General features: G+C 37.8%; 1 protein-coding gene across 1 annotated transcript in view; it reads right to left on the bottom strand.

The window, feature by feature from the left end:
- pitrm1 (pitrilysin metallopeptidase 1) overlaps positions 1–12,803 on the bottom strand; it is a 28,196-nt gene extending 15,393 nt beyond the window's left edge. Inside the window, exons 1-10 of the mRNA XM_030160837.1 lie at positions 12,757–12,803; positions 11,747–11,852; positions 11,558–11,664; positions 11,240–11,391; positions 10,961–11,075; positions 9,191–9,287; positions 5,016–5,176; positions 4,209–4,335; positions 3,991–4,079; positions 1,053–1,181 (exon numbers count right to left, since the gene is read on the bottom strand). Coding sequence (XP_030016697.1) covers positions 1,053–1,181; positions 3,991–4,079; positions 4,209–4,335; positions 5,016–5,176; positions 9,191–9,287; positions 10,961–11,075; positions 11,240–11,391; positions 11,558–11,664; positions 11,747–11,852; positions 12,757–12,803 — 1,130 coding nt within the window. The remainder of the gene's footprint in view (positions 1–1,052; positions 1,182–3,990; positions 4,080–4,208; positions 4,336–5,015; positions 5,177–9,190; positions 9,288–10,960; positions 11,076–11,239; positions 11,392–11,557; positions 11,665–11,746; positions 11,853–12,756) is intronic.
- Positions 12,804–13,118: the final 315 nt, after the last annotated feature.

Genomic DNA, 13,118 nt, shown 5'->3' with positions numbered 1-13,118 from the left:
GCTGAGGTAATGTGCTAATTAGTGTCATTTACTGCGGTTACAACTTTGGGTCCACTTTACCAGTTATTTTATTCTTTTTGTAATTTATTAACTTTTCATAATGGCATGTGATGCCTCTAAGTAGTTTTATTTGTCCTGCCCTCATTTCCAGAAACCTACTTGCTGTAGTTACGAAACTAGATGGCTAACTCTATGTCAAGAAGCAGTGAGCTCATGATCGGAGCATGTCAAGGGTTTCAGTGGTGGAAGTAATGAGGTACTTTCAGTGGTCAACCCCACAACTCAAAAGCATAACTAACACAAACATACATACAGTAGTGCAACAATGGTTGGAAATATACAGGGGTTGGACAAAATAATGGAAACACCTTCACCTCAAGATGATAATGCCCCAATCCATACAGCTAGAATTGTTAAAGAATGGCATGAGGAACATTCTAATGAAGTTGAGCGTCTCGTATGGCCGGCACAGTCCCCAGACCTCAACATTATTGAGCATTTATGGTCAGTTTTAGAGATTCAAGTAAGACGTCGATTTCCACCGCCATCGTCTCTAAAAGAGTTGGAGGGTATTCTAACTGAAGAATGGCTTAAAATTCCTTTGGAAACAATTCACAAGTTGTATGAATCAATACCTCGGAGAATTGAGGCTGTAATTGCCACAAAAGGCGGACCTACACCATATCAAATTATATTTTGTTGATTTTTTAAGGTGTTTCCATTATTTTGTCCAACCCCTGTACTTGTGTGTGGTTTATTTTGATATTTACCATGCCATAACGCACTCGTTGCTGAATGTCCCATAGAGGAACATGACAGTGCATGGTTTGCTTTGGAACTATTAAGGCTTACATGAACCACGTGATCACCTTAGCAGCGACATCAAAGTCGCAACTCTCCCTCTCTGTCTCTATAGCTCTGGGTTTATCCAATGTGAGAATGCAAATTTAGCAGAATTGCTTACATGAATCTATGTCAATCAAACTTATTTACAAACTCAGTCATTTACAGCAATGCAATTCTATGTTTCAAGGCAAAGTCAGACAACACACCCAACAACAGAGGAGAAGTCTGATCCTATCTTGGGTTCGATGAGAGCTTTGTAGAAGGGAGCATTTGGTCCAGAGATCATCAGAGACGACAACAGGCTCAGAGTGAAGCCTTCAAATGTGTCTGTGATGCTGCAAAGTAACAAAAATTATCAGAACAGAAAAGAACATACATCTATTCCATCTAAATGGCCTGGCCTTTTTCCATTGGCTTTCTTACAATTAAAACATTTACTTATGAGCTTTAACTTAACCATCTGAAAAATGGATGTACACTACGTATGAGTAATAATGACTTAACTAGCGCGCTGACCCGTGGGGAACCATGAGTTCTAGATGTGGTAGTTTTTATGCTGGCATGAGCTGACTTTTGGGAAAGTGCTGCGCTTCCTGTCAACTGTCATGGGCATAACAATGTGATTGTAAGGCTATTGTTATCCAACATTACTAATGTTGTTGATTGGACCAAGTTGATTGGACCAATCAACTTGCCATTTTCACTAGTCTCTTCCTTGACCAAAGATACATAAGTATGCCAAACTGCAGCAGTCAGCTCTCTTCAGATTTTGTGTGATGTCGAAGACACACAGAGTCCACTTCCCTTTTATAATATATATTCCATTTACTGTTATTTCAATATTTGACCATTGGTTTGAGTATTTTTTTTTTTAAAAAGGTCCCAATATTTTGATTACAGCTAGTAAAATGTGAACATTTTCTGGTTTCTTTTGTCTTCTAAATAAGGGCATTGTGAATGACTTCACAAATTTTCTAGCTAGAATTATGCCCAACTATGATTGTGTCCTTGTTTAACACACAAGGTGTCCACAAAGTCTCTTTACAATTTAACAAATTTATTTTGAAAGCAAATGAATAGACAAATCTGTGGAAATTACCACCAAATGAAAAGTAGATATTGAAGTTTTTTTGCCTCATTTAATACACGAAGAGTTCTGTGACTGGGTTCTCAGATGATATGCCTGTTTTATTTGGGGTGTGTTTGGCCAGTTCTACAAGTAATGCTGGCACTGTCGGACTTTTAACTCTTTCACTACAAGTCAGTTCTCTGGTGTCTTTGGCCAACTCTGTGTACTCCCCGATTCAGCTTCTCCTGATGCAGAGTGGCTTGGTTCATGGTTTTTCCATTTCCTGTCAGACCATCTGGACTCTGTGGCTCCATTTAAAACCAAACCAGCTGAAAGTAAACCTGAGCCCTGGTTCAGGAACTGAACTCACTGCTAAACAGGAGTTAACGGAGGTGGAAGAAGGAGAAGCTGCGAGTTTCATTTCAGACCTTAAAAGGACTGTTGGTGTCATTACCAGAACACTATTAAAGAGGTCAAAAGAGCTTATTTATCAAACATTATTGCCTCTAATCTCCATAACCCACATATGTCATTTAAAACCACCGATTCTGTTCTCAGTGTCTGCCTGTACAGAAGCTTCTCCTCAAATGTGTAATAATTTCCTGCATGGTTTTATGGATGTCACCACAGGGGTCTTATTTAGGCCCCAGACTCTGACCCTCTGTCTCTGTCCATTATCTTTTGACAAGTTTGAGCCTGAGACTTTGACACTTTTAGAGGATGTGGTCAGCCATGTTAAACTTTCAGGTTCCCCAGAGGTTTTCCCCCAGCAGAGGGCAGTCAGTTAAAGCCATTAAAGACAGTCTGGCCTCCAGCGTCGTTGCTGCAAATTTTAAACCTGCAGTAGTGAAACCCCTGATCAAGAAAACAAGCCTCAATCACAATTTGTTGGTAAATTTTGTTCCCATCTTCCAAGGTGCATTTTCTCTCTAAAATCTTAGAGTTGTTTTTGCTCACGTCTAGTCTTTTCTGGATGACCATGGTATCCTGGAGGTTTTTCAGTCTGGTTTTAAATGCCTACAGAGCACAGAGTCACCATTATTAAGGGTCCTCGATGACATTCTCATGCCTAATGATTCTGGTGATTATGTGATTATCCTGCTTAAACCGTGACCTTTGATATAGTCGACCACGATACCTTATCTCGTTTACAGCGTCTAGTGGGTGTATGTGGTACTGCTGTTAAGTGGTTTAGGTCCTATCCAACAGATCAATGTGTGTGTCTCACTGGGTTTGTATCCTCCTCTGCTACTGTTATAAGGGTTTCCACAGCGCTCAGTTTTAGGACCCCTGCTGTTCTCACTGTATTTACTTCCTCTGAGCACCATTCTTAGGAACCATGGTATCTCCTTCCACTGTTACGCTGACAAGTCGATGTACTGAATGTACCATGCCCTCCCTCCACTGGCTGCCTGGGCACTTTAAGGTTCATTTTAAGATCGTTTTATTTGTTTTTAAATCCTTGAAATATCTTGCCCCTCCTGCCTCTTCCCCTCTGAGCTTCTTCACCCTCATGCTCCTACTCAGTTCCTCAAGGATCAGCTGAAGTCTATATGGATGCTCAGAGGAGGCGGAACCTTTACTTTTGCTGTTCCTAAATTATGGAACGACTCACCTTTGCACATGAGACAGGCCCCTTCACTGTTCATTTATAAAACTAATCTTAAAATGTACTTTTACTCCTTGGCTTTTGACCCAGCCTGAGACTCTGCTGTTGTTTTAGTGTTTTTATTGTTTTTATTGTTTGTTTTACAGTTATGTTTTTAGGACTGATGTACAGCACTTTCAGCAGTGGTTGTCCTTGAAGTGCTTTATAAATAAAGTTCAGCTCAATTCAGTTGAGTTCTATGACGATAAACTGAATGTTTCTGGGTTGTGGACAAAAAAAACAAAAAGAACCCCATCCATTCATCATCTTTGGCTTTAGGAAACACTGGGGCCCATTTTTCCATTTACTAGTATTTCACAATCCAGCAGAACAAATCTATTATCGAATAAATGAGTTGATAAACAATGTTAATAAATGTTAGTTGCAGCTGCATGGAAGTGTCTGTGTGTTGGAAGTGTAAACGTACTCTCCCAGCAGGTAGCTCATACACAATGTGTTCTGTTTGGACTGATCTGGAGCCAGAGCATCAGGGCTACAGGTCACATGATCCTCTCTCTGTGGAAAACCAAACAGACTCAAAAAGAATAGACAAACTGTAGACTACACTGACTGTACAACTGGTAGCTGCACTGAAATATAATGAGTGGCTGTATGAGAGTTAAGTCGTGTGTAAAGTGGACTCACCGGACTGCTCCATTGTGGCTGAGGGGGAACTTCTGTGTTTGGATTGATGCGGTCAAACCTGGACAGAGCTTCCTCCTCAATCTGCCTCAGATGCTCTTCCAAAGGCAGGTCTCCATATGTGAAGAACCTGAATAAGGCATAAAACAGTCTATGGTTTAAACAGTTTAGAATTAAAATTTAACAGTTTAAAAATGTATCCTTGACTTTTTCAGGGCAATGCAACCTTATCATTTCCATAAGTTTCCATGTCGTTTTTCTGGTTTTGTCAAATTCATTTCAGTCAAACCTCAGGGATATAAACTCTTCAGGGATGACAAAGGTGAAAAGGTGCCCTGAGGGGAGTCTGGGAGAACGCTTAACTCATGAAGAAACGTATATTTACAGTTGGTTTTGGCATCTGGATAGAGGCCAACCCATCACAGAATGAATGTAATATTACTGCACAACCGAAATAATGAAATTTATTTCAATGTAAACCCACCTTTTCAGAATGTATATACTATACATTTCAGAAAGTTTTATTAATGACAAACATTTGACACGTTTTCTTTCCATGGCAGTGGGAGCCGAGCTCTCAGATTATGTTATGACCTTTATTGAAGGTTAATTTTTAAAGCTACATTAAGATTCTTCAAAATTACTTTCTAAATCAATATTATTTATTTCATCTAAGATTTTTCTTTTATAATCAATTTAGGAAAGAAGCCTGTTTTTAACTAAACATTTGACACCAATAAAATGAAACCCATTATTTTAGCAGATGAAGGATTGCTTTTTGTGATTTCAGTGAGTATCTGTGTGCTTTACCTGGCATTACTGGGATGGTAGTGTGTGGCATGGAAGTTTTTGAGCTGATCCCAGGTCAGATCGGGGATGTCCAGAGGCTCCCCTCCTGACACCACAGAGTAGGTGTGATCTGGATACAGCTTATTCTGCAGATGCTGGGCGTATAGACGCTCATTGTCTGACTGCAAGAACAAACATGCAATCACAAGAATATCAGTACAAAATCTAAAACATGTTTGATACTTCATAGCATCTCAGCAATTCAGTCAGACCTGTAAAGGCCCATTTATGCTCAACATTAAATACGCAGACATATACAGACGGAGCGTTCTGTCCATCCTGTGTTTTGTTACGTCTGTATTTCTGTCTGACTTCTGAGTTCATGAAGTCTGTATTTCTGTCCGTCCTATCTTCATTACGTCTGTATTTCTGTCTGTCCTCTGTCTTCAATATGTCTGTATTTCTGTCCATCCTGTCTTCATTACATCTGTATTTCTGTCCATCCTGTCTTCATTACGTCTGTATTTGTGTCCATCCTCTGTGTTTATTATGTCTGTAATTCTGTTTGTCCTCTGTGTTCATTACGTCTGTATTTCTGTCTGTCCTGTCTTCATTACATCTGCATTTGTGTCTATCCTCTGTGTTTATTACGTTTGTATTTCTGTCCATCCTCTGTCTTCATTACATCTGTATTTCTGTCCATCCTCTGTCTTCATTACGTCTGTATTTCTGCCCATCCTCTGTCTTCAATACGTCTGTATTTCTGTATTTCTGTCCGTCCTCTGTCTTCATTATGTCTGTATTTCTGCCAGTCCTGTCTTCATTACATCTGTATTTGTGTCCGTCCTCTGTCTTCATTATGTTTGTATTTCTGTCTGTTCTCTGTTCTCATTATGTTTGTATTTCTGTCTGTCCTCTGCCTTCATAACATCTGTATTTGTACCCATCCAGTCTTCATTATGTCTGTATTTTGGTCTGTCCTCTGTCTTCATTATGTCTGTATTTCTGTTTATCATCTGTCTTCATTATGTCTGTATTTCTGTCTGTCCTCTGTTCTCATTATGTCTGTATTTCTGTCCGTCCTCTGTCTTCATTATGGCTGTATTTCTGCCAGTCCTGTCTTCATTATATCTGTATTTGTGTCCGTCCTGTCTTCATTACATCTGCATTTCTGTCTGTCCTCTGTCTTCATTGTTTGTATTTCTGTCTGTTCTCATTATGTCTGTATTTCTGTCTGTCCTTTGCGTTCACTACATCTGTATTTGTGTCCATTCTGTCTTCATTACATCTGTATTTCTGTCTGTCCTCTGTCTTCATTATGTCTGTATTTCTGTCTGTCCTCCGTGTTCATATTGTCTGTATTTCTGTCTGTCCTCTGTGTTCATATTGTCTGTATTTCTGTTTGCCCTCTGAGTTCATTATGTCTGTAATTCTCTCCATCTTGTGTCTTTGTTATATCTGTGTTTCTGTCCATCATACCTTTGTTACGTCTATATTTCTGTCTGTTCTCTGTGTTCATTATGTCTGTATTTTCAGAGAATAGGGAACGGTATCACCTGGAACCAATAGGGGGCAGTGTGGAAATTTGAAGAGAATAATTGATGGAACAGATCAACAGCACTGGCAACAACTGAGGCAACAGCAGAAATCACACGTGCTATAGATAATAAACAATATGCATTGGAATATTTATTGATTTAAAAAAAAGCCTTTGACACCATCAACCATAAAATATTACTCTCTAAACTGGAAAGGTATGGCATAAGGGGGATTGTGCTGGACTGGGTAAAAAGTTATTTAAGTGGCAGATGGCAGTTTGTGAAATTGGGTGACTGTGATTCATCATGTTTGGACATTGCTTCTGGAGTCCCCCAGGGGTCAGTATTGGGTCCTAAATTTTTTCTTCTGTATATAAATGAAATATGTAAAATTTCTAAGGTATTGCACTTTGTGTTATTTGCTGATGATACAAATATTTTCTGCTCTGGGGATAACTTAAATTAATAAATTACAGGAGGAAGTTAGTACAGAAATGAAAAAAGTAAAAATGTGGTTCGACAGAAACAGGTTGTCATTAAATCTTAGCAAGACAAAAATAATGATATTTGGTAATTGTAGAAATAATTCACAGGTAACAATAAAAATAGATGGAATTGAAATAGAGAGAGTTCATGGAATAAAATTTCTGGGGGTAACCACTGATGACAGAATCAGTTGGAAAGCACACATCAAACATGTACAAGTCAAAGTCTCCAGAAGCATTGCAATAATAAATAAAGCAAAGAAGGTTTTGGATCATCAGTCACTTCACACTCTATACTGTTCCCTAGTCTCACCATATTTACAGTGCTGTGCTGAGATCTGGGGCAACAACTACAAGACCTCATCACAGCCACTAACTATTATTCAAAAAAAGAGTAATACGGATCATTCATAACGTTGGCTACCAGGAACACACAAACTCGTTATTCTTACAATCAAAATTACTCAAGTTCACAGACATTGTGGACTATCAAACAGCTCAAATAATGTACAAAGCTAAAAATAATCTTTTACCAACAAATATACAGAAATTATTCAGTATTCATGAGGGGGTTATAATTTAAGGGGGAAAATTAACTTTAAAATTCCCTTAATACGCACGATTGGAAGGGTTTTTGTGTTTCTGTCAGCGGGGTGAGACTGTGGAACAGATTTAATATAGAGTTAAAGTAATGCACAAGCATGAAAGAATTTAAAAGGAGGTACAAAGACACGGTTTTTAGCTTACCGGCCGACAGGCCGTACGCTATTGTCGTCATGCGGCCTCCGTCGGCGTTGTCTGTCGTCCGTTACAAAAATTTCAATCGTCTTCTTCTCCGAAACTACAATTCCCATTGACTTCAAACTTGGTATACAGCTTCTTTATGACGTTGTCAACAAAAGTTTGTGAAATTATTTGGATCTGGATCTGATTCTGGATTTGGTGCGACTTTGAAAGGGTCTTCTTCTGGATCTGGGAACTTACGGAAAATTTAACATGGGCTCTTATGGAGAAAAAAATTTCAATCGTCTTCTTCTCCAAAACTACAGTTCTGATTGACTTCAAACTTGGCATACAGCTTCTGTATGATAATGTCAACACAAGGTATTGAAATTATTTTGATCCGGATCTGAATCTGGATTTGGTGCGACTTTGACAAATCTTCCCATTATAACAGATAAGAAGTTGATTGATACAATAAATCAGTAAGTATCAACGATATCAAGTTGAAATTTGAATTTTTTACAGATCTGATTAGAATATGACCAAAACATGGGCTATTTCTGTAATATAATAAATACACATAACTGGCTGATAATAAATGACATCTGGATACATTTCCCAAAGCTTTTAATTTGTCCGGTAAGCTGCAGGGCCATTGGTCCTATTTTTCAGAGGTACAGGGATGAGGGAGGGGTTGGGGATCACTGGGTGATATAAAGGTGTACAAGTATATGGTAAGTGTGTGTATATGTATGTATGTATAGGTGTGTATGTGTGTGTGTATATATGTAGGTGCATATGTGTGTGTATAGATCTGTGTATGAATATGCATTTAGATACATGTGTTATTGTGTTATGTGTTTATGTGAATCATATTATATTTGTTCATAATAATATAAAGCCAGAAACCTAATTACTTAATAGTAAGTATCAGTCATATTATGGCATAGTGCATAGATATGATTAGACAAGGAAGGTTATTATTGTTATTAAATATATAAGGAGAAGGGGTGGGAGTTTCTAAGTTGTACTTCTTCTCACTCCTTTGCGAATATGTATTATATGTCTTATGTTTAAGTGTTTTGTTTATTTTCTTCAGTTTGACATTCATGTTCGAAATAAATACATCAATCAATCAAACTAACATTCCTAATATCAACATTAGTAAAACCTCTGCTGTCATTGTCACGTTTGTTATTACTGACTTTTTTCTTCTCTCAAAATTCAACTCTTCTTTGTGTATTTGGCCAGCATGTTAATCCAGAGCAGTACGCTCTGGTGGATTGATTGACAAACCCCCATTCCAACATAACAAATGAATGGAAGTATAAAAACTGTGACGTTTACTCTTGTTTGAACATTTATATGTAAAGTGAACATAAATGGGCCTTAAGAATGCATGTTAAAAGCAAGAAAGCTAATGACAGTTATTGTGATGGTGCTGACTTACAAAAGCCCCCTTCATTTCATTGAACACCACTCCTTTAAAGACCAGACGGGAACTGGGATCTGTAGGGTTTTCATTCTCTAACCTCCAACCCTCCTGCCTGAGGAATTAAACAACATACAATCAGGTTACTGCACTGTACCATATTAAAAGTATTATACATATATTTTAACTAATTAATTGTTATCAACTCCTTAATCTTTATATACCAGATTTACATCATTGCTAATAATTGATAATCAAAAAAAAATATATATATACAGGTGAAATATACTACAAGGGGTCCAGTACAAAATTAGCAGTGGAAAGGTGTGAACACAGATACTTCTGTGTCTCACCTAACTGCATATGTATAGGGTTTAGGGAGAAGGGTATTTAAATAATTTTCAGCTGAGCTGTTTCAGAGATCATTACTGGATGTGCACTTACTACTGGAGCATACTGACATATAGTAACATTATCAAATAAATAGGAGGCTCAACTACTTGGAATACTGAAATACAATCAAATATTCAGTTCAATAACATTCAAAATCAGATAACCTTAAGAAAAGGTTCAACCACAGAGTTTGTGTGACACTGATAATGTTGGCCACTATTGTAGACTAGGTTACATTCAACCACTAACTCTTCCAGTTTTACTATGGAAAACTCCTTCTTCTGCTGTCTCTCTTGAGGGATTGCTAAGACAGAAGCACAAAAGGGTCCAATCAAGTGAAAGTAAACATCAACATGAAAATGTAAATTTGCATACATCGTTTATCAAGTGGGCTCATTTTTTAGCTAAAGATCTCCATTTTATGTAACCGTTATCCTTTTTAAAATACCACTTACACATTGCAGGAGAAGTTCCGAATCTTCTGCTAGGCTGCATTAAATTAACAAAAAGACATGCAAAAGACTGTCTATTACTTTGAGAAATTAAAATTCTGAATGATGAAGTTTGTGAATTCATACACTGGTCACATTTAAAAAGACTATCTGTGAACTGTTACCAAGAAATTACTCTTTATTTGTAATTTACCTATATCAGTATGGACCACCGCAAGTTGTACATAACACTATGTTAGAATTAAATACATTAAATAAAGCATTGTGATTATATCTGGCTTGTTGTTTTCAAAAATAAGTCAACATTGTTGGTGATGCATACAATGGTAGAGTCGTCCACGTGTTACTATAGCAGCCTGTCCACATGGTACTACAACTTCATGTCACTAAAACAGAGACTTTTCAATATTCTAAACCAAAATTTATTTTCAGCATAGCTGAACATAATATCTAAAAGGTTTTGTTCTACTTGATATCAATTTCTGTCAAGAACCGCATGTTTTGAATGTTTACGTAAAGCTTTAAAAATTGATGTTTGTTTCAAGTCCACGTGTTACCGTGCAGTAATTTGACAATTTTCACCAAAACATTTTATCTCTCCATATCTTTTATCTCTCTCTATCTTTTGATAAACCGCTTGATTGGATCAAATTCGTGAAAGCTTCATTGTGTTGTTAGTAGAATCAATGCACCTTCATCCTCCCTGGACCTGATGAATGTTTATGTGTAATCTGTGCTAATATGTGCTTCACTACCCAAACTAGCAGAGATCATTATTGAGACAAATCGACCGGATCTGTGTTCATAAAATTGTGAGTTATTAGTAAATCACTAGCAAAAAGTGGCCAATCCCTTAGGTGCTTTTTCTGGATTGTGCTCTTGCTGCATTGGTAAATCTGGCACGTAGTATTCAAAAGAGTGTATAATAGAAGACTTGTCTCACCAGAAATCCTGCTCTCGTAAACAAGGGAAGAAAACAGCATCCAGATAAACCGACAGAAGATTCTGGAAATCCTTAGTGTTTTGCGTTGAGAATGGATACATGGTGTAGTCACTGGCTGTTCAGATGAAAAGACTCAATAAAGTGAAAAATATCTTTGATTATCAGCATCACAAAAATGCCTTATTTCAATGAACATACATATACAGTGTGTTAAAATTAACTGTAAATGATCTGTATTTATAGCGTGGGCACAGCCATGCTTTGTCCATTGTCTTGTACCTGTGAATGCGTTCATGAAGGTGGACAGGGACCTATTGAGCATTTTGAAGAAGGGGTCTCTGCAGGGGTACTTCTCCGACCCACACAAGACTGTATGCTCCAGGATGTGGGGGACGCCGGTACTGTCCATGGGGGTTGTCCTGAACTGAACACTGAAACACACCAACACAGGTCACACACACACACGTTTTAATACAACGTTGTGTTGGATAAAGTAAAACACACCACTTCAAAATGATACAAATATAGATAAATTATTCAATGTGAAGTATTTTAGTTAATATTAATAAATTCTTATGTTTGTACTTGCCATCCTACCTAAACAGGTTATTAGAGTCTTCTCTGGCTGCATGCAAGTACTGAGCTCCTGTTTTGTCATGTGAGAGCTTCACTGCAGTAAGAAAGAGATCAGGAACTGCTACAACCTGAAAATGAAACATGACAAATGGTTCAGAAGCATGTTTTTTTTTCTCCTGTTAAAGCATATTATTATGACAATAGCAGTACCTCTTGGACTGTGAATCCATGAATTTTCTGTCCAGGTTGGTAGTGAAGAGCTCTCTCTGTTGCTGATGTGCTCTTTAGTCTCCATGTGTAGGTCTGTCCACGGAAACTGGAAGGAAAACCAAAACATTTTACAGGAAAATTGTTGCAGCTTTGCTCTAACAACAGTTTTTCTCCTGAGTCTAAATGACAAAGAGGTGGTACCACATCAGTGGTTTTCCCCAAAGGTTTCAGTCCCGCTGATGCATTGTCAAATAATGTTTGACGACTGTCGTTAAAAAAAACAGATAGGTCACAGATTTTCAAACAAACCAAAGAAGCAGCTGCAGTGGACGACTCACCTGTGTAAGGGTTAGGCTTAGGACTTGTAAAATACAAGACTGAAAATTACACATGATCCTTCATTTTTACTACTATCAGACTGTGCAAACACCTGGTCAATGGAGGATAGACCAGACACCAGATTGTAAAACTGCTTAGATTTCATTTCCTGTGTTTATTTCTACTTAGGTAGACTGTTCTGTGAATACTGCAATATATTCCCTCTTCCACTGGCCATTTGTTTTGAATGTAGCAGTGAAAAAGATGTATGGCTAATGTGTTTATAGATCGGATCATTAGATTGTTTGTATATTGGCTGAATACTAGTATTAGTTTGTAAAACATTGGCACAATACAGGAAGACCTAAGCTAAACCCTTACAGTTACTCTTGTTTGAGCTTAACATACATTAATAGTCTTCATAGGAGTTTAAACCAGCTTTTCTATTAATTAGTTTAGTGTTCAAAGTCATGCCTTCTCATCTGTGGATGCATCAGCAGCTATCTCGCCTGAGACGTTGCACTTTGACAATTTCTTCACCTAGATTCTCTCGAATCAACTTCTAGAGGAAGACAGTGAGAGTTCAAATTAAATCAGCTCAATACAACACGTCTTTGTTTATTGAGTAAAGTGAAACCCTCAAGTGTTCGCTAACTGTCCGGCATCATCGTGTTTAGTTTTAGCTAACTCACCTCAGATGTCGAAGTTTCTGGAACACTGCCTTCATTTGCCGAAACATTTTCGCTAAATTACTAGAAGATGACAATGCCCTGTATGTTCTGTGATGAAGTTACACAATATCAATAACCTCTTCTCAAAAGCTTAACATTATTTCTAATAAGCATCACAGAGAACCTGTTCGACTCATGCCGTTCAGTAGGTCAGTGTCATAGTGACGCCACTGTGCACGTAAAACTGTACTCAAACGTGCGCACGCAGCCAATCTCACAAACATCTTCAGCCAATCATAACCATCCTTATGTCTTGAAACTCTGCGAAAACAATCGGAGAAACTATTTTCACCCGTGATTGTAACGTTACTCTACCTCGGAGC

Source organism: Sphaeramia orbicularis, chromosome 17 (genome assembly GCF_902148855.1).
Source record: "Sphaeramia orbicularis chromosome 17, fSphaOr1.1, whole genome shotgun sequence".
Lineage (NCBI taxonomy): Eukaryota > Metazoa > Chordata > Actinopteri > Kurtiformes > Apogonidae > Sphaeramia > Sphaeramia orbicularis.
The sequence above is the reverse complement of the archived record's forward strand: the minus strand, read 5'-3'. Positions and strand labels throughout refer to the sequence as shown.